This window comes from Dryobates pubescens, chromosome Z, assembly GCF_014839835.1.
Source record: "Dryobates pubescens isolate bDryPub1 chromosome Z, bDryPub1.pri, whole genome shotgun sequence".
NCBI classification, from domain to species: domain Eukaryota; kingdom Metazoa; phylum Chordata; class Aves; order Piciformes; family Picidae; genus Dryobates; species Dryobates pubescens.
This window is the reverse complement of record NC_071657.1, coordinates 140,136,591-140,157,326: the sequence shown is the minus strand read 5'-3', so window position 1 is coordinate 140,157,326 and position 20,736 is coordinate 140,136,591. Positions and strand designations below refer to the sequence as shown.

The following is a 20,736-nucleotide window of genomic DNA, read 5'->3' as shown; positions in this document are numbered from 1 at the left end:
CAAGGATCATCGAGTCCAACCTGCCACCACAGACCGCATGAACAGACCATGGCACCAAGTGCCACATCCAATCCCCTCTTGAACAGCTCCAGGGATGGTGACTCAATGTAGTGAAGGATGCTTATGGTCAGGATTGTGCCCCAAACATTTCTGGAACATACTCTTCTGAGTGTTAACCCTCCTTTGTTTCCCCTCTCCTTTCTGGGGGCAACAGGGGGGATCCTGGCGCCACTGAGTCCAGGTAAACAGCCTGGGTATAGCATATACTTACACCGTATTTGGTAGGTGTTAGTCCATTGGTTAACCTTGCGTTAGCAACAGACTGCTCATTGGACCAGTATTCACTGGGGCAAATGGTAAATAGGGGTCGTTTGGTAAATGGGCCCCCCCCACATCGTGTTGGAGCCTGTGAGTGTGTGCGTGCCAGTGCTGCCGTGGTCCACCTTGCCCGAGACTCAAGCCAGTGCCCCAAGAGACCTCACGCTCCTTTGCCACCGTCACCCAGCTGCGTGCGGTGCCCGTGGGATCGACCACAGCGCGATCCATTGCCGCAGGAGAAACGCCAGCAGCCCGTGTGAGCCAGCGTCGCTGCCCTGCCACAGCCCCCCCTCGAGCGGGAGACCTTTGTGTCCTGGGAGGAGCAGCAGCCACGCGGTGCAGCCACGCGGCCGGCGCCATTTCCCGTCTCCGTCTTACGCCATATCCGTGTCACGTTTCTGGACTATAAATATTATTAAGGGGAGACCTCACGAAGTTCTCAGCTTGTAAGTCAAACCTTTCTTTATAGAGTTTCCAGTTAAGGTAGCGTTTAGATTTCTCCGAGTGGAGGGTTGCCGGTCACCGACCAACCCCTCCCCCGCCGCTTTCTGAATTAGTTTTGATTCTAAGTTCTGTGAATTGTTTGATTCAATTGCCCATATTTAAACATTCTGTAAAGATTGTTTCACTAACCGGATATTGATACCTGTGAAGGGTGACTGTAAATACCCCGTTACAGAGTTTGTGTATATATACATAAAATAAATTTAACATATATTTTCGTTGGTATATCTGCCGCTCATTTCTGAGGGCATATTCACAACACTCAACCACCTCCCTGGGCAGCACATTCCAATGGTTAACGACTCTCTCAGTGAAGAACTTTCTCCTGACCTCAAGCCTAAACTTGTTCTGGTGCTGGTTGCTAGAAAGAAGAGACCAACTCCCTCCTTGCTACAATCCCCCTTCAGCTAGTTGTAGAGAGCAATGAGGTCTCCCCTGAGCCTCCTCCTCTCCAGGCTGAACAATCCCAGCTCCCTCAGCCTCTCCTCATAGGGCTTCTGCTCAAGACCTCTCACCAGCCTCGTTGCCCTTCTCTGGACACATTCAAGTGTCTCGATGTCCCTCTTAAACTGAGGGGCCCAGAACTGGACACAGGACTCAAGGTGTGGCCTAACCAATGCAGACTACAAGGGGCACAATGACTTCCCTGCTCCTGCTGGCCACACTGTTCTTGATACAGGCCAGGATGCCATTGGCCTTCTTGGCCACCTGGGCACACTGCTGGCTCGTGTTTAGGAGGATGTCAATCAGCATGCCCGGGTCCCTTTCTGTTTGGCAGCTCTCCAGCCACTCTGACCCCAGCCTGTAGCTCTGCCTGGGGTTGCCGTGGCCAAAGTGCAGCACCCGGCACTTGGATTCGTTGAATGCCATCCTGTTGGACTCCGCCCATCTGTCCAGTCGGTCGAGGTCCCTCTGCAGAGCCCTTCTGCCCTCTAACTGACCAACATCTGCTCCCAACTTGGTGTCATCTGCGAATTTGCTGATGACTGACTCAACCCCCTCATCCAGATCATCAGTGAAGATGTTAAAGAGGCTGGGGCCCAGCACTGATCCCTGGGGGACGCCACTGGTGACTGGCCGCCAGCTGGCTGTGGCACCATTCACCACCACTCTCTGGGCTCTGCCCTCCAGCCAGTTCCTAACCCAGCACAGAGTGTTGCTGTCCAAGCCACGAGCTGACAGCTTAGCCAGCAGTTTGCTGTGGGGGGACGGCGTCAAAGGCTTTGCTGAAGTCCAGGTAGACCACCTCCACAGCCCTCCGCACATCTACCAGGCAGGTCACCTGATCACAGAAGGAGATCAGGTTGAAGAGGCAGGACCAGCCCCTCTTAAATCCATGCTGGCTGGACCTGAGCCCTTAGCCATTCTTCAGGTGCGCAGTTATTGCTGCCAGGATGATCTGCTCCATCATTTTCCCTGGCACTGAGGTCAGGCTGACTGACCTGGAGTTTTCGGGTTCCTCCATCCGACCCTTCTTGTGGATAGGGACCACATTGGCCAGTTTCCAGTCATCTGGGACCTCACTGGTGAGCCAGGAATGGAGGAAAATGATGGAGAGCGGCTTGGCCAGCTCATCTGCCAGCTCTCTCAGCACCCTAGGATGGATTCCATCCAGTCCCATGGACTTGTGAGTGTCCAAGTTGCTCAGCAGGTCCCAAAATAATATTAAGAAGATGGACTTCTGGTGAGAAGCCATCTCACCAGCTAAAGCCATTTTCCCCTGCCCATGTCCTCTGTGGACTAAGAAGAGTTGAGCCAGCAGTGTGCCCAGGTGGCCAAAAAGGCCAAGGGCATCCTGGCCTGCATTAGGAATGGTGTGGCCAGCAGGAGCAGGAAAGTCATTGTGCCCCTGTACTCCGCATTGGTTAGGCCACACCTTGAGTACTGTGTCCAGTTTTGGGCCCCTCAGTTTAGGAAGGACATTGAAACACTTGAACGTGTCCAGAGAAGGGCACTGAGGCTGGGGAGAGGGATTGTTTAGCCTGGAGAAGAGGAGGCTCAGGGGTGGCCTCATTGCTCTCTACAACTACCTGAAAGGTGGTTGTAGCCAGGAAGGGGTTGGTCTCTTCTCTCTAGCAACCAGCACCAGAACAAGGGGACACAGTCTCAGGCTGTGCCAGGGGAAGTTTAGGCTCAAGGTGAGGAGAAAGTTCTTCACTGAGAGAGTAGTTAACCATTGGAATGGGCTGCCCAGGGAGGCGGTGGAATCACCATCCCTGGAGGTGTTCAAGAGGGGATTGGACGTGGCACTTGGTGCCACGGTTTATTCATGAGGTCTGTGGTGACAGGTTGGACTCGACGATCTTTGATGTCTCTTCCAACTTTGGTGATACTGTGATACTGTGAGTTCCCTTCTTTTGGTGTGGAAGCACTGAGTTCAATGAAAGATCTGGCTCCTCCTCAAGGGCAAGTATGAACGGATCTTTCAAAATACCACACTTCAGAGCCTCCTACTTACTAGCACTAAGACAATTGTTCATGCAGAACTACCGGCCACTCTCTTAAACAAACTCCATAGAATTGGCTCCTATAAACTCTCCAGAAGACACTGCTGCACTACCTCGGCTGCCTGACCGGCTCAGGTCAAATGGCTTAGGATCTCACAGAGGGTACCACAAGAACTGAGTGTACTGCAATGTTTGCAGCTTCAACTTTCCTTCTCTGCTCCTTCTTTTTTCAGATGGATTTTTTTTTCAAAAGGATTGCTGGATAACAGAATGGGATGGATGACTGGGCCCCAGAGCGGTGGTGAACAGAGTTAAACCCAGCCGGTGGCCAGCCGGGCACAAGTGGTGTTCCCCAGGACCCAGTTTTGGGGTTAGTTCTCTTTAATGTCTTTATCAATGATCTGGATGAGGGGATTGAGTGTTCCCTTTTTAAATCTGCAGATGCCATAAAACTCAGTAGGAGTGTTGAAGGTGTGAAGGCTCTGCAAAGGGGTCTGGATGTGCTAAATTGATGGGCTGAGGTCAGTCGCATGAGGTTCAACAAGGCCAAGTGCCCAGGTCCTGCACTTTCATTGCAACAACCCCATGCAACACTGCAGGCTTGGGGCAGAGTGGTTGGAAAGTTGCTGGGCAGAAAAGAAATGGAGGTGTTGGTCAACAGCCATCTGAACATGAGCCACAGTGTGCTCAGGGGACCAAGAAGGCCACCAACAGCTTATCTTGTATCAGAAATAATGTTGGCAGCAGTACTAGAGAAGTGATTGTCTCCTGTACTCAGCACTGATGAGGGCACATCTTGAATACTTTGTTCAGATTTGGACGTCTCACTACAAGCAAGACATGAAGGTGATAGAGTGTTTCCAGAGAAGGGCAACAAAGCTGGTGAAGGGTCTGGATAACAAGCCTTATGAGGAGTAGCTGAAGGAACTGGGATTGTTTAATCTGTAGAAGAGGAAGCTGGGGGAATTACGGTGTGGCCTGGCTTCAGCTCTCAGCTATTTCCGTATTGAACAAGGACAGTTTGTACTCACAGAAGTCACTTGTTGGGTTGTGTGTGAGGTTCCTGTAGAGCTCAGGTCTCTGAGCCTTCTTTACAGCTGTGCTTAGCCCAAAATCAGACAGTTTCACATGACCCTGGGGAAAAAAAAAAAAAAAAGCAATCAAAGAAAACAATTCAGAAAGATTGTGCTTGGAACAAAACAAAAGGTTTAACAGATGCACAGCCTTCTGAGGCCATGGCAGACTTGCACAGAGCTACTTCGAGCGACCCCGCATGGCCTCAGCTGCAGACTGTGGGGTTTCAAGCACAGGCACTTCACGTGCAGAGCCTTACCCTTGCACACAGCAGAAGGCTCTCTGGTGTAACATCCCTGTGGATGACTCCCAGATGGTGAACAGCATCAGTGGCCAACACAGTTCCAGGCCTGTCAAACTGTGTCTCTTCTTCTGATAAGGTATCTCTCTTCATTAGTGAGGTCATCCTGTCATCTACGCAGAGAGAAGAAAATGCAGCTATGAAATCAGACCACTTGAATCCTGAGACTCATTCTGTGTGAGACCCCAGGCGAATCCAAACCTAACCTTGTAGCTGGCCTTAGAGCTCCTCTTTGGAAAAGTATCGCTGCCAGGCCCCACAAACCCAACATCCTCTGTCAGCAAACTGGATGTAAAAGTTGAAAATTGTCAACAGAAATTGTAATTGGATGGCCAAGGAGATACTGTGAGTCTGAACACAGAAGACCTGGAATGCACGAAGAAACTCGGTTAACTTTGTGCGTGACTCTCTGTGTGTGTTCATAGCTTTAGGAGCAACAAAGAAATTTTCACTGCATTCCTAGGACTATTAGAGGTTTGCTCTGGCTGTGTGTAATACATATACATTCCCATCAAAATGTTTGCAGGACAACAGAAAAAAACCCACCCAAACCAACCAACCACAAACTGCTTTATGTTATTAAGCAGGAACTCGAAATCCTGCAGGAACTGTATTTTTATGACAATTTTTTTTTTCTTTTCTTCTTTTGGTGTCATACTAACCAGCACATACTCACCACGTAATTGAATGTCACAGTTGTGACTCAAAGCCAAGCGAGACAAAGTGCATCCAGGCAAAAAAAGGGAGAGCGCGAGCTAAAGAATTCTCACTGGGGGCGCTGTGCTGCCGGGAGGGCAGCGGCGGGGAGGGGCGGGGCCGGGCCGGGCCGGGCCGGCAGGCAGGCATGGTGCTCTCGGCGCTGCAGCAGGTCGTGGTCTCGGCGGTGCTGGTGCTTTGCGTTTTCGTCGTCATGCCCAGGATGTTCGGGGGAGGAGGCGGCGGGCGAGCCGGCCGGTCTCCGCGGGGCGGCAAGACAGTCCCCGGCCATTACGATCCGCGTCAGCCTCGCAGAGGTAGGCCCGGGGCGGTGCGTGCGGCCGCGCCGTCCTCTGCGAGAGCATCTCGGGCGCGGCCTCTGTCTCGGGCGAGCTTGAGGGGAGCCCCCGGGAATGGAGAGGGCTGTACTGCGGCTCCATTTCGTCAGACGGGAGGCGCTGGGTGTTCCGCACGGCCTGTGCTGATGGGGGGCCTGGTCAGGCGGCTGGCGGGCGTGCTCAGAGCTCCGGGCCTTGCCTTCCCGCCCCGCCTCCCCGCTCTGTGTTCTGCTGCTCTAGTTCATTACTGTTCCGATTTTTGTCTGTTGTCTTAGGAAAATTACAGCCTGTTACTGGAAGCGTTTCTTATCGGGGCTGTTTAACGAGTAATGCCTGCGGGGCACAGACAGCAGCTCTGAGGTGGCAGAAGAAAAAGGTCTCTGGGCACGTAAGAATTGCAGTAAGGAAGCCAAGGGTTACTGTTGGTAACGTTAGCACAGAAATGCATGTCAGGTAGCATGTTGGAGAGAGTCCAAGATGCCTGCTTAGAAAAGCTGTCGCTGAGTGGGCTAGAGAGCTTACTGCTCCTTTAAGATTTGAGTAGAATAGAATAGAATAGACCAGACCAGGTTGGAAAAAACCTTCGAGATCATCAGGTCCAACCTATCACCCACACACACTGTGTATGTCAGCAGAGGATTTTGCCCGGGGTCCAAAGGTCCACTCTTGTTTTAGAAAACAACAAAAAGCATGCTTTGTTGATGTAGCTCAGTGATTCATTGATGTCTTCCAAGGCGTTATAAACCAAGAGGTACACAGTTGCAGTAAAATGTGCCTGTGCTTTTGCTCAGGAGTACCTTTCAAAGGTAGAAAAGTGAGGCCTGAGCTGCTATCATGTGCCTCCCTGCTGATGTCTAACTTAGAGTGCTTCATAAGCACTAATGCTGCTTGTTTTGCCTGACTAATTATAATTTATATAGTAGCTGTATTTTCCTATAGATCAAATTCTTCTAAAACAAAACCTAGGGGAAAAAAAAAGTCAACACTTCACCTGCTTCTGATTTACTGATATATTTGCCTAGCAATAAAATAAAATAAATAGTCGTCGCTGCATAAAATAGATCACAGGCACATATGCTGTCACTTTTCTAGGTTCTTATTTTCTCCTGTTTGGCCACTAACTTACTGTTTGTTCTGTGGGATAAACCTGGTGCAGGACACTGGACTCCATTAGGATTTCTCTGTGCCGGGAGAGTGTGTTTTTCCCATGACCACATTTCTTATTAGTGTGACCTGTGGAAAGTTTTTCATCTGTACTAATAGGTGTTCTAGTAAATCTCTTTATTTGTATTAAACCTAAACAGAACTGAAAGTAAAGTGGGAAGTATTCTGAAAGGAGGGAAACTACGGGAGATAAAAAGTGTTTTCCAGATTAGTTAGTGTAGTTGTACTAAGTCTAAACCTGCTTGCCTTGAAGGACAGTGTCTGCCTGAACGTGCATTAAAAGATTAAGGTAACTTCAGTTTTGCTTCTGGAAATGAAGGCTTTTTTTTTTTGCATAACTGTCTAGTTCTGAGTTTCAGTGAGCAAACGCACAGATAAAAGGTCTACTCCAAATGTGTATGTTGCAAAGACATGTGCATGATCAAAGACGTGGAAGAACTTGCAGACGTGCCTGTCACGACTGCAGAGCTGATAGTAAATGTCACTATCACAAGGGACATCCCTGTAAGTCTGAAAAACTTTGGTGACTAATACAGTTTAGACAATTATAAAACAGTGGTCAAGGTCTGCTGCCACAAAATACCAGTTTAGGTTAGTAGAATTAATTTTTATTTTTCTCCTGTGTTTGGAAGAAACTGTATCCAAACAGTTGCTTCACTGAGAGTTATAACTGAGGTGGTTTTGGTTTTTTCCTCCATGTGATTGTAGCTGTGTTTAGCACTCTTGTGTTACTGTAGACTTTTGAAAGGCCAGTGTATTGGTACTTGCATAATGGCTTTTTGGGGGATTTTTTATAGAATCTGAATCTCATTTTACCCATACTCAGTTCTGATATATATAAACTATATTGAATAGAATAGAATAGACCAGGTTGGAAAAAAACCTTTGAGATTATCAAGTCCAACCTATCACCCAACACTATCAAATAACTAAACCATGGCACCAAGTGCCTCATCCAATCTCTTCCTAAACACCTCCAGTGACAGTGACTCCAGCACCTCCCTGGGCAGCACATTCCAATGGCCAATCTCTCTTTCTGTGAAGATCATCTTCCAAACATCCAGCCTAAACCTCCCCTGCTGCAGCTTGAGACTGTATTGTCTTGTTCTGGTGCTGGTTGCCTGGGAGAAGAGACCAACCCCCACCTGGCTGCAACCTCCCTTCAGGTAGTTGTAGAGAGCATTAAGGTCTCCTCTGAGCCTCTTCCTCTCCAGGCTAAGCAACCCCAGCTCCCTCAGCCTCTCCTTACAGGGCTGTGTTCCAGACCCCTCCCCAGCTTTGTCGCCCTTCTCTGGACATGTTCCAGCAAGTCAACATCTTTCCTAAACTGAGGGGCCCAGAACTGGACACAGGACTCAAGGTGTGGCCTAACCAGTGCTGAATACAGGAGCAGAATGACCTCCCTGCTCCTGCTGGCCATACTATTGCTGATCCAGGCCAGGATGCCATTGACCTTCTTGGCAACCTGGGCACACTGCTGGCTTATGTTCAGCTGCTGTCAAACAGTACCCCCAGGTCCCTTTCTGCCTGGCTGCTCTCCAGCCACTCTGACCCCAGCCTGTAGCACTGCATGGGGTTGTTGTGGCCAAGGTGCAGAACCTGGCACTTAGATGTGTTCAATCTCATGCCCTTGGCCTCTGCCCATCTGTCCAGCCTGGCAAGGTCCCTCTGCAGAGCTCTCCTACCCTCTAACTGATCAACACCTGCCCCCAGCTTGGTGTCATCTGCAAATTTATTGATGGACTCAATCCCTGTTGGGGTTTGGTTTGAGCAAGAGGGGACATGAGTCCCAGGAACACCTGTGCAAGCCAGGCCTTGAAGGACTTTCTGTTGTTAATATAGCAATGGAGTAGGAGTTGTGGAAAAGTCTGATGCTTGGTATGCTGAAGTCAAGCTGCCCTTGAGAAGGGAGGCAAACAAGATAAGAAGTAGGTGAAGATCTGGGAAAAAGAGCAATTAGGAAATTCCACAGAGTAGTGAAAACAATGATGTAACCTTTTAGAAAGTAACCAATAGCATGTGTTAAATTAGAATAGAATTAACTATGTATAAGATAAGACTATAAGTAATGAAGTGTGGATCAATAAAGTTGGATGATTATTATCACTCATACTGAGTGCTGTCGTCCCTGTCTCCGTTCTCGTCAAACCCCCTCATCTGGGTCATCAATAAGGATATTGAACAGGGTGGGGCCCAGCACTGATCCCCGGGGGTCACCACTGGTGCCAGGCTGCCACCTGAATGTGGCACCATTCACTACCACTCTCTGGGCTTGGTTCCCCAGCCAGTTCCTAACCCAGCACAGAATGCTGCTGTCCAAGCCAGGAGCTGACAGCTTGGTCATGAGGCATTCAGAGGGGTTTGTAAGTGTAAGCCTAGCCAGGCTTACTTGATACTTCAAACTCCGCAATCACCTGCTGTCTCTGGAAGCATCTGTTTTTCATGTGCCTGTCCCGTGAACCCCAGATTTAACTACCAATTCACCCAATCCCTAAGTCAAACAATGACACTAGCTGTTCTTTCATCTGCTTCCTGTTCTGGCAGGCAAATTACATGCAAAAATATTTCAAACTTCCAAGGTTGCATCTTTCTGCTATTGTGTAATCCTTTTCTGCTAAATACTTCATTTACAGAGGCACAGCACATCGAAGGCTGTGGGAATATCTGTGTAACACTGAATTCACTGGCGGTGTAAGGAAAACAGCAAGACAGCATGTCTGTTTCAATAAGCTTTTTTTCCCCGCTGGGACTACACAGTTCAGTTTGTACTTAACTCCTTTCTTTATTCTGGGGAAGGTTAGTAATTTGTACTGTTCTCAGCATTATCAATATTTCTCCAAGTGTGTTTTAATTTCAGGATTCAAGTTGTTTCTGGTCACAGCTATCTTTCTGTGGCTTACTGTGGTTTTGTCAATGTTGCTGTGAAGGAAGAAACTTAATACTTGTATCTCAAAGAAGTATAGAAACTTAATTTGGAACTCTGCTAATTACATTTTACTTTGCATTCTTGTAATGAAAAGGTGATTTTTATTTGTGGCTTTTTTGGTTTATTTTTGGTACCATTATTTGGATGCAGGGCTGACCATACCATCTTAGAAGAGTAATAAACAAAGATTGTCAGAAAGGAAAACAATTTAATTCCAGCTGTGAAACTAGCAGGACTGTTAGTTTCCCTTTTAACTTTGTTCTTTGAATGTAATTTTTTTAAGGTAGTCCTCAGACACTTCATCGGCTTCACCTCAATCCAGAAAATTCTGACAGTGATACATACCAGAGTATTCAGCAGATGAGAAATGCAATGGAAAAAGAGATAAAGAGTGAGAGAACAAGAGGAAATGGTAGAGAATTAGCATTCACCCTCATGCCATTGTATGCACTTGGAGTGGGAGTGTTTGCAGCATACAAATTTCTTAAGGTAAGCTGTATAAAAACCAACCCATCAAATGATTGAAATTAGAAGGAAATATAGGTGTATATATAGATACAGATATCTATCTTGTATATATCTTGTTTTGTTTTCCCATTTCTGAGACGATGTATATGGTTATCCAAAAGCCATTTCTTGCTGTGTTTGGCTTTGAAATTTTTACTCCAAAGTTCAAATTTTAGCATTTCTCATTATTCCTTACGAATGTTTCTGACCTACCTTTCTTTGACGCTTAAAGAAGTGGGAGTCTGACCTGCCCTGGTCTGAAATAGGCATCTGAGAGCCTAAACAGCTATGTTACCTGAAGCTGTAACTTAAGCCTCATCAGTATTTCACTTCCTTTTCATTCATCAGAGTGAGGTGGGGTATGGGAAGGAGGTGGACAATTCCTGCAGAATAATAATCTTAAATAATCAATTAGGTAGAATAATGAGTAGTGACCTTTAATTTGTACTTCTGATTTGGTCATAAAACTGAAACTTAGACCTTTTGTAGCATTTGTAAGTTAAAAATGGGGAACACAGGCTCAGTTGTTTCTTGTGAAAAAAAAACCCAAATGTATCGTTTGCAGCAAGAGCTATTACAGCACTTGCAATGCTCAGAGTGCACCTGGAATATTTTTGCTTGCCTTCAGGAAAAAGACTTAAACCTGAAGAGGATCAGAGGCAGGATCTTCTCTGTAGTCAGTTTCATACCCTCTCCTATATGAGAAAAATTCCACATCTTAGCAAAACAAACTCAGGGGCTGACCAGTTAAATACAAGTTTAATTAGGTTGTAAGAAAGATGTAAATGTCACGAAAACGATATTTTGAGTGTTCCATCTCTTTACAAGTGTGCTTATGTGATTGAAGTGCTAATATCTTTATAATAGCATCTTTATTACTTTAAGAAAGAAGTTTTACCTCCTAATGAATGGTGGGAAACATGATCCAGTAACCTATAAGGTTCCTTCTGTTCATTTGTTGAAAGCTGGAGTTGAAAAAGCAGCTACTTTCTTTTGCAACTTTGATTGGTCATGTTACTGCCTAAAAGCAGAAGTGCTAGTTTACTATAGGAAGAAGGCATGGCGGAAAAAAGTTTCATTGATGGAGCACATCTCTGTGGTTGCAATTTTCTTTCAGTAAAATTCTAAATGTATTTTTATTTTTAATACACAAATAGTGCTGAAGTCATTTAACATGGTTGTGTTTATTAAAGATGAGGTCACATGAAGAAGGTCTCTCCAAAAACGAAAAAAGTACAGAAGACAAGGCAAAGGAAACTGGTAAGATACCCATTCAGAATGCATATATTCACCAAAAATGTGTTTCCTGCTGGAACAAAGCTATATATTGTCATCGATGCAATCCAGCTAAACGAGAACAATTATTTTACTCAAGTGCAGCTAGGAACCTTTATAAATAATATTCTTTGTATTTGAAACCTTAATTAGAGGTTCTTTTGAAAACTCCAGATGGAAATATTCTTGGAAATAACAGGTGTAGTAATACAGTACGATTCTCAGCCTTTTAATGTATGATGTTTTTCTCACTTAAGACCTGTTCATTTTTCATCAGTAGAATAGGATGTTTGAATAGGATATAATAATCCTGAGATGAATAGTGTGTTTTTTAAAAAGAGTATAATGGTCTGCTTTAGAATTGAACTGTATTGCTAGTGGAACATCATGGATGAGCAATTATAGAAAGTGTTGCATTTCTAGGCCAAACCTGAGACCTGCAAATATAAGATGTTGTACAAGAGATCAAAAATAACATTTTTTTTTCATGATACAGAATATTCTTGACCATCCGATTCAGTGTATTTGGCATGTGCTAAGAAATGAACTTTCCCTTACAGAAAGTTACAGCGTATCAAAGTTGAGCTGGTTTTGTTCTTTTCCTGTCCCTTGGGTAGACACATTTCTAGTTAATTGTGAAAGTAGCAGCCTTTTTCAGCATCCCTGTACACCCGCTCTGCAGCTGGGCTCAGTAATGATTTGCTGCGCTGCCTGCTCACCATCTTTGTGTGTTGCATTCTTCTTTCTTCAAAACTACAGAATAATAGTAGTTAGCAGTTACTTCTCTCAGCAATAGTACCTTAGGCGTTGGATGTCCCTTTTCCTATTCTAGAATTTTATAGAGAAAAAGACTACCCGTGTTTGAATCTGCTCAATCAAAAATATAATCTAATGTCCTTTTGGTATCAGTATTGTAAACACATTTCTAAGAATGCTCTGTCTCTCCTCTTTCCTCTGTCTCTCTTTTTTTTATTTGCCTTTGGTTTTGTTAGAGCATCAGCTTTTGGAACTAGAGAAGCATCTAGCACAGACAGAGAAAATGTTAAATTCTTTATTGACTCAGTTGGATCCATTGTCAAACTGGTGAGTGTTTCTAAAATATCTCAGTTAGTATTGTTTTCTGTAAATTGAAATTCTCTGAACTGTTAACGAAGAGTTCTTACAATGTGCTGTATATAGATGTAGGGAATAGTGTTTAGGAACCATCTTTAATTACTTACTGTTCCTGTAGCCTTTTGTATGAAATAGTTCTTCAGTTTGTGATCTCCTCCACCTCCTGTCTCTTGTTCACCAAACATAAATGCAAAAGTTCAGACATTACTGTAGCTTAAAAAGTTAAACCTCAGTGTTGGCAGAGGAGACTAATACTAAAAAAATACCTCAGCTCAGTAGCATTTGAAAGCTGATGTAGGAATTAGATTTCTGATAGCAGAAGGCATTTTTTCCTTTTGATAGAAGACAAAACTAGTTATCAAGGGATGGCAGCTTGTGTTTGTGTTTTGAAATGAACCTGTTAAGTGAGTGTGTGTGTTTTGAGGAAATGGAACTCCTCTGTTGCGCTGTAACAAGAGAGTAAGTAATACAACCTTGTAGTTTTGCAAATGTTCTTTTTTTTTGAGGAGCTAGGGCCTTACCAGTCTACTGGAAATAAAAGTATCCCTGCAGTCCATTTTGTGTGCATTTATATCTTTCATGAAGCCTACATTAAAACATGCAGAATTTCATGGTTGTTCCCTCAGTGTACTTTTGAACTTAGTATGTGCTGAAACTGTTAAGCAGTAAATTCACTAACCAGTTTGCAAACCAAATTTCTACTAGTGATTGGAAGGAGAAAGGGTAAATAAAATCTGAAATCCCTCAAAGGGAAAAAGATTCTAGGAAGGCAATTGGCAGGTCTCATAGATAGGGCTTTAAACTAGATTCGAAGGGGGAAGCGGCTGAAACCAGTCCCCCCAGGCAGGAGTCTGGGGGTGATAAGCTTGAGCCAGAGGTGAAACCAGCAGCCCGGCTGAAGTGCATGTACACTAATGCACGAAGCTTGGGTAACAAACAAGAGGAGCTAGAAGCCTTGCTGCAGCAGGAAAGTTACGATGTAGTTGCCATCACAGAGACGTGGTGGGACGACTCACATGACTGGAGCGCTGCAATTGATGGCTACAGGCTTTTCAGAAAAGACAGGCAGGGAAGAAGGGGTGGAGGAGTGGCCCTGTACATCAGGGAGGCACTAGATGCCATTGAGATGGAGATTAGGGATCATCAGGTTGAGTGCCTATGGGTGAGAATTAGAGGGAAGGCTAACAGGGCTGGCATCCTGGTTGGAGTCTGTTATAGACCACCCAACCAGGAAGAAAAAGTTGATGAAGCATTTTTTAGGCAACTTAAGGCTGTCTCAAGATCGCCTGACTTTGTTCTTATGGGCGACTTCAACCTGCCTGGCATCTGCTGGGAACTCAACACAGCAGAGAGGAGACAGTCCAGGAGGTTTTTGGAATGCATGGAGGACAGCTTCTTTCCCAGGTGCTGAGTGAGCCTACCAGGGGTAAGGCTATGCTAGACCTCCTTTTCACCAACAGGGAAGGGCTGGTGGGTGATGTGGTGGTCGGAGGCTGTTTAGGGGCCAGCGACCACGAGATAATTGACTTTTCAGTATTTGGTCAAGTTAAGAGGGGCAGCAAGAAGACCTCCACTCTGGACTGCCGGAGGGCGGACTTCAGGTTGCTCAAGGAACTAACTCAGAAGGTTCCTTGGGAGACAGCCCTTAGAAACAAAGGGGTCCAGGAGAGCTGGGACCACTTCAAGGAGGAACTCTTGAAGGCACAGGATCAGGCTGTGCCAATGTGCCGGAAGAGGAGCCGCCGGGGCAGACGGCCAGCCTGGATGGGTGATGAGCTTCTAAAAGAACTAAGGGAAAAAAAGAGGGTGTATCACCTTTGGAAGAAAGGGGAGGCAACCCATGAAAAGTTTAAAGACGTTGCTAGGTCTTGTAGGAAGACAGTTAGGGAGGCAAAAGCACATTCGGAGCATAGACTGGCCTCTGCTGTGAAGGACAACAAAAAGTCCTTCTATAAATACATTAATAGCAAGAAGAAGGGCAGGGACAACCTCCACTCCTTGGTGGACACCGAGGGGAATGTTGTAACAAAGGATGAGGAGAAGGCAGAGTTACTTAACAACTTTTTTGCCTCAATTTTTTCTAGCAGGACAGAATGTCTTCCAGACAGCTGGCCTGCAGAGCTGGCAGAAGGAGTCAGGGAGCAGCATAGTTTTCCTCTGTTCCAGAATGGGGTAGTTGGTGATCTGCTTAGCCACTTGGATCCCCACAAGTCCACGGGACCAGATGGGATCCATCCCAGGGTGCTGAGAGAGCTGGCAGATGTGCTGGCCAAGCCGCTCTCCATCATTTTTCAGCAGTCCTGGCTCACTGGAGACATCCCAGACAACTGGAAGCTGGCCAAGGTGGTGCCCATCCACAAGAAGGGCCGGTTGGATGAGCCAGGGAATTACAGGCCTGTCAGCCTGACCTCAGTGCCAGGCAAGATTATGGAACAGGTCATCCTGAGTGCAGTCACACAGAACTTGGAGGATGGCCAAGGGATCAGGTCCAGCCAGCATGGGTTTAGGAAGGGCAGGTCCTGCCTGACCAACCTGATCTCCTTCTATGATCAGGTGACCCGCCTGGTGGATGCGGGGCAGGCTGTGGATGTAGTCTACCTGGACCTCAGCAAGGCCTTTGACACCGTTCCCCATAGCAAGCTCCTGGCCAAGCTGTCAGCCCATGGCTTGGATGGGAGCACACTGCGATGGGTTAGGAACTGGCTGGAGGGCCGAGCCCAGAGAGTGGTGGTGAATGGTGCCACATCCAGCTGGCAGCCAGGCACTAGTGGTGTGCCCCAAGGATCAGTGCTGGGCCCCATGCTCTTTAACATCTTTATTGATGATCTGGACGAGGGCATCGAGTCCATCATCAGTAAATTTGCTGATGACACCAAGCTGGGGGCAGGAGTTGATCTGCTGGAGGGTAGAGAGGCTCTGCAGAGGGACCTCGACAGGCTGGGCAGATGGGCAGAGTCCAAGGGCAGGAGATTGAACACATCCAAGTGCCGGGTTCTGCACATTGGCCGCAGCAACAGTGCTACAGGCTGGGGTCAGAGTGGCTGGAGAGCAGTCAGGCTGAGAGAGACCTGGGGGTGCTGGTTGACGGTAGACTGAACATGAGCCTGCAGTGGGCCCAGGCAGCCAGGAGGGCCAATGGCATCCTGGCCTGCATCAGGAAGAGTGTGGCCAGCAGGAGCAGGGAGGTCATTCTGCCCCTGTACACTGCACTGGTTAGGCCGCACCTTGAGTACTGTGTCCAGTTCTGGGCCCCTCAGGTTAGGAAGGATGTTGACTTGCTGGAGCGTGTCCAGAAAAGGACAACAAGGTTGGTGAGGGGCTTGGAGCACAAGCCCTATGAGGAGAGATTGAGGGAGCTGGGGTTGCTTAGTCTGGAGAAGAGGAGACTCAGGGGTGACCTTATTGCTCTCTACAACTACCTGAAGGGGGGTTGCAGTGAGTCGGAGGTTGGTCTCTTCTCCCAGTCAACCAGTACCAGAACAAGAGGACACAGTCTCAGGCTGCGTCAGGGGAGGTTTAGGCTGGAGGTTAGGAGGAAGTTTTACACAGAGAGAGTGATTGCCCACTGGAATGGGCTGCCTGAGGAGGTGGTGAGGTCGCCGTCGCTGGGGGTGTTCAGGGCGAGGCTTGACAGGATGCTTGGTTGTATGGTTTAGTTGATTAGGTAGTGTTGGATGATAGGTTGGACATGATGATCTCCAAGGTCTCTTCCAACCAGGTTAATTCTATTCTATTCTATTCTATTCTAAATAAATGAGAAAAGAGTCTGACCGTGGAGTTCTTTATTAGGCATTCCTGTCTTAAAAATAAAGCTGCTTTGGATTATTGTTTCTTTCATTAGTTACCACTTGTCTTTGGCCTTTGGGGCTCCGGTGTTAGAATTCTGCTACTAAATGATGAAGTAAGTGGAAGTGAGGTGCTTTCTACTTCTCAAGAGACAGGTCTCAAGGAAGAGTTCAACCTAAACATACTGCTGACTTAACTATGGCATTTGTCCACTGAAAGAAATAATGTGAGCTTATGCATTTATTATCAGGCACTCACAAGGTTATCTTTCAGCTGTTGATATGTATCTGGTTTTCCAGTGTTAACGCTTTAGCTTGTGAGCAGAAAGATGAAATAATGACACAGCTCCAATCAATTAGACGACTGATGAAAGAAAGCGGGTTGGATAAATCAGAAGACAAGATGAAAGGTATTTTGATTTCTGGTAGGATCCATAACTAGTTTGTATTTTAAAAGAATAAATACATCTTACTATAAAAATGTTCAGTTCCTGCACCCTAGGTGACATGTGCAGAGCTCATTTCTTTCTGGAGGAGTACTATTTTCCTGTTCAGGGTGTGTCCAATTTAAGATTTTTGATACATTATAGTTACTTTTTTGTAAAGAATTGATACTAAAAGATGTTGAACTAGGACAGACAGCGTTATCACATTCTGCTTTGTTAAAATTGGGCTGCTTGGATATGAGTTTCTCTGCAGACTGTTAGTACCGGACTAACTTTAGTCTGAGGATTCCCAGAAAGGGAGCTCTGAGGCTGTGGATAACGCTTGCATAATTAAACTAAACAGCAAAGTGGTTATTAGTTGCAACTGGAGATTGCCAAGATGTACATAGCAGAGAAATCTTAACATGTTAAAAATGGTGTACTAGAAGTTTGGGAAATGTTTTTATGAGTTGAGTCTTAGAGAAAAAAATTAAAAATAAATATTCTTTTTCTAAACTGACCTTGAAATTTGGAGCCTTTTAGTAATTTAAACTTACGGTTGAATTTTTTTTGTTGTTGTTTTTTTAATTGTGAATTGTAAGATGTCGGCCACATTTGTAATGAGAAACTTGAAGATCTCATTCAGTCATTCACTGAACATTCTCAGGAGAAAGAAACAGATGACAGAGAAGATGACAGCAATGAAGATTCATGTGAGGAAGTTGATAATGATTACAAAATAGAAAAGCATGAATTATGTGATGAATGTGAAGTACATCAGTTTGAACCAGATACAGTAGAAGAGCAAGAAATGATAAACAAAGACTCCATTGAGTCAGAAGAGGTGGGATTGAGGAGACGCAATAGATACGAATGAAAACTGCACAAGTAAAGCTTTCAAAAACCTAGCGGGGCTTTTTTATAATGTTGTGTGCACTTTAAACTGTTTGGAATGAGGTTATGAGAACTGGTATATGCTTTAAAAAGAAGTGAAATACTCTCTGCTTGTGTATATGACAGTTCTGTATCTGACTTTAGTGGCAACAGAATTTCATTCAGAGTGTTTACATACTTTTTCTATTTATTTTTTCCTATAAAAATATTTCTGTACTCTCTATATAATACACTGTAATTACATCTGATGCTTCACTAAAATACTAGAATATCTTGTAATTAAGACTATAAAAAACAGATGTTCCTTCATGAGCATGATGTCCCTGGAACTGTTGACTCCTGAGTTCATTAAAGAGTATGCTCTGATGAATTTAGCTCTTTGTGAAAAACTTCTCTGTGTGGGGAAAATGAAAAGGCATGTGCATAAGTCTTAGGGATGCATTCACAGTCAGGTTTGTTTATTTGGAGAAAAATTTAGCCACAGACACTCTTTTACAATTATTTTATCTGAGTGTGCTTTCTGCTCAGGAATGATGTATAGTTTTGTTACGTTAATGTAAACCTTAATGCATTACACTAGACCGCTTTTACTTCATTCCCACCTGTCATTGGTCAAACTCAAAAGCTGCCTAATGATCGATACCCTTTGCTACTGTATCCCTGTTTCCTATTTATTTTAACACAATAGAATCTGGCCCTTTCATTCACTGTAACACACTTTCTGACATCAGTATTAACAGTTGTAGCACTATATAAGAACTGTGGGGGGTTACAGGTTTCTCTTTACAATATATTAGCACAACTTGACAGTGTTTGGTTTAGGTCGAGTATTTTTTTGTTTGCTAGAATAACTTTTGTCCATACTTTTATTTTCTACTCTTGTTTACTTAATGCTTATGGAACTACCACCCTTTAATGAGAGGAATTACATTAGAGATAAGTCTTGACAGTACAATGCAGTTAAAATTTGCTGGTTTAAAATTGCATAGCTTTTAAGTAGGCCAGTTATGCCTGAACTCCTTTGCCATCTTTTTTCTTACATGTGAATTTGTTTTTTATGGAGGAAATGTACTGTAAAGGGATCAAAACTGTTAGTGTCACTCACTGAGATGGAATGAATTGTTCACTCTTGTGTAGAAACGTGATACATCTTTGGTTCTAAAACCAGATCACACAGGCTTGGAAGTAGCAGCATCCAGAAGTACATCCTTGGTATATTTGTAGTTTTGGAGTAAGTGAGCTTTTGCTAAACTCAGGAAAACTGACTAACCAAAAATTTCTTCTGATCTAGTACTTCTGCACGATTTGACTTTTAAAAATAACTGGTGTAGATCTGGTCACTCAGGACAACTGGAATTGTCTGTGAAAGTCGTAACTGCATAGAAGCTCTCCTCTGACATGACCAGTAAGGCTATTTGAACTGAACTGAAAGTAATTTCAAAGCCTTTGATCAGAGGGAATGAAGGAATGGGAGCCAGGTGAGTTTGCGGTTTCTGGTTCCATCGCTGTTCTGCTGTGAAAGCTGCTGTGGATGCAGATCGGTATTGCTGCTTTCCAGACACGGTTACTATCACCGGTAACCCCACCTGCAGGATTTCCCTGCTTTGGACAGCGTTTGAATCATTGGTGCTGTGGCTTTCACCTTTACTAAGCTTTATGCTGCTGCCGCTTGAGGCCTCTCGCTTCGAGATGCTTTGGGGCAACTGTATTCCTGACGCGGTGCTACAGCCATTCGCCGTGAGCCCTCTCGGTGCTGTTCGGGTCTGTGACCAGCTGTCCGCGTCTGCTGAGGACGCCATTCCGGGCACGCCCTAAGCGCCCAGCTTTCAGAGCGCTGCTGTACCTGGCGAGGCCCCGAGGCGGCGGGCGGGGGCGGGGCTGGGTGGCGGCAGCCGTGACAAGGAAGCCGGCGACGGAGCGCGGTTACCACGGAGACGTGTAGGTCTCTTCCGTCAACCGTGCGCGTTCGTCGTGCTCGCTCCGTGAGACCGCTCCGGTGAGGCCCCTCTGCGATTCCCCGGACTTTTCCTGGGGCCTGCCTCGCTGCGCTTCCGGGAGAATACGGCGTTTACGTGGAGCTATCGGAACCCTTAATGTGTATTTCTTCCTTTGTAGCGTTGATGTGTCAAAGTTATTTCAGCTTGTTGACGGCTAAAGTGCAGCAATGCTGCCTGCCCCCGTGGGCTTCAGCTGGAAGCATGCAGCATTGCAGTCAGCGGCTTGAGGTCGAGTGAGGACAGCGGCTCTGAAGGGCCCGCAGAAAGGGATGGAAATGGCTGGGAGACCACTCCGTGGGTGAGCAGCTGTGGGGCCATCTCCAAGTAGGCCCTGCAGCTGTTCTGCGTGATATGTGGGAATTAAACCCCAACTCAGCAGACAGAATCAGCTTTTGTGCATGGTGAGTTGGAAGTGGAGCTTCTGAGTTCTGGGAACTAAATGATAGGGGTTTGGTTCAATACTGGCCAGGCAGAAGGAGAAACCAGCAGAGCAGGAGATAGTGTGCTGATAAAATGTTGATGCAGACTTCTCAGAAACCAGTTGTGTGCCAGGAGGGCCCTTTTTATCTTCCCGAAAAACCTGGTGCCAGGGCATGGTGCAGCTGAGAGACAGGCAGTGGCTGTAAATGAAGAGTAGAAAAGGTTTGATGTCAAGGGGTAGCAAATCTATAATGCTGGTATAAGAAGGTATTGAAATGCATAAGAAAAAGAGGAAGGTAAACTTGAGGCAAAGATGTACATTTGAACAGGAATCAGATTAAGCATTAGTAAGGTAAGACTGCAATTAAGAGGTGGTGAAAAAGGAATGCCAGCAACACTTCATAGCTAGCTGAAGACAGCTCAGTTGTTTATTGGCGATAGAGACATTCTTTGTAATGCATTGGGGTTTTTTGTTTATTTTTGTGTGTGGGTTTTCCCTCTTCCCCCCAGAAATACTTACATTAAAAGTGCATTATTTTCTTAATAGCGTCT

The 20,736-nt window shown here is 45.6% G+C and overlaps 1 protein-coding gene across 1 annotated transcript; it reads left to right on the top strand.

Moving 5' to 3' along the window:
- Nucleotides 1-5,483: 5,483 nt before the first annotated feature.
- CCDC107 (coiled-coil domain containing 107) lies at nt 5,484-18,141 on the top strand. The gene is made up of 6 exons (XM_054178649.1): nt 5,484-5,657; nt 10,052-10,257; nt 11,469-11,535; nt 12,543-12,633; nt 16,749-16,858; nt 17,476-18,141. The coding sequence occupies exons 1-6, from the start codon at nt 5,489-5,491 to the stop codon at nt 17,748-17,750; spliced, it is 918 nt and encodes a 305-aa protein (XP_054034624.1). The 5' UTR covers nt 5,484-5,488; the 3' UTR covers nt 17,751-18,141.
- The last annotated feature ends 2,595 nt before the right edge of the window (nt 18,142-20,736 follow it).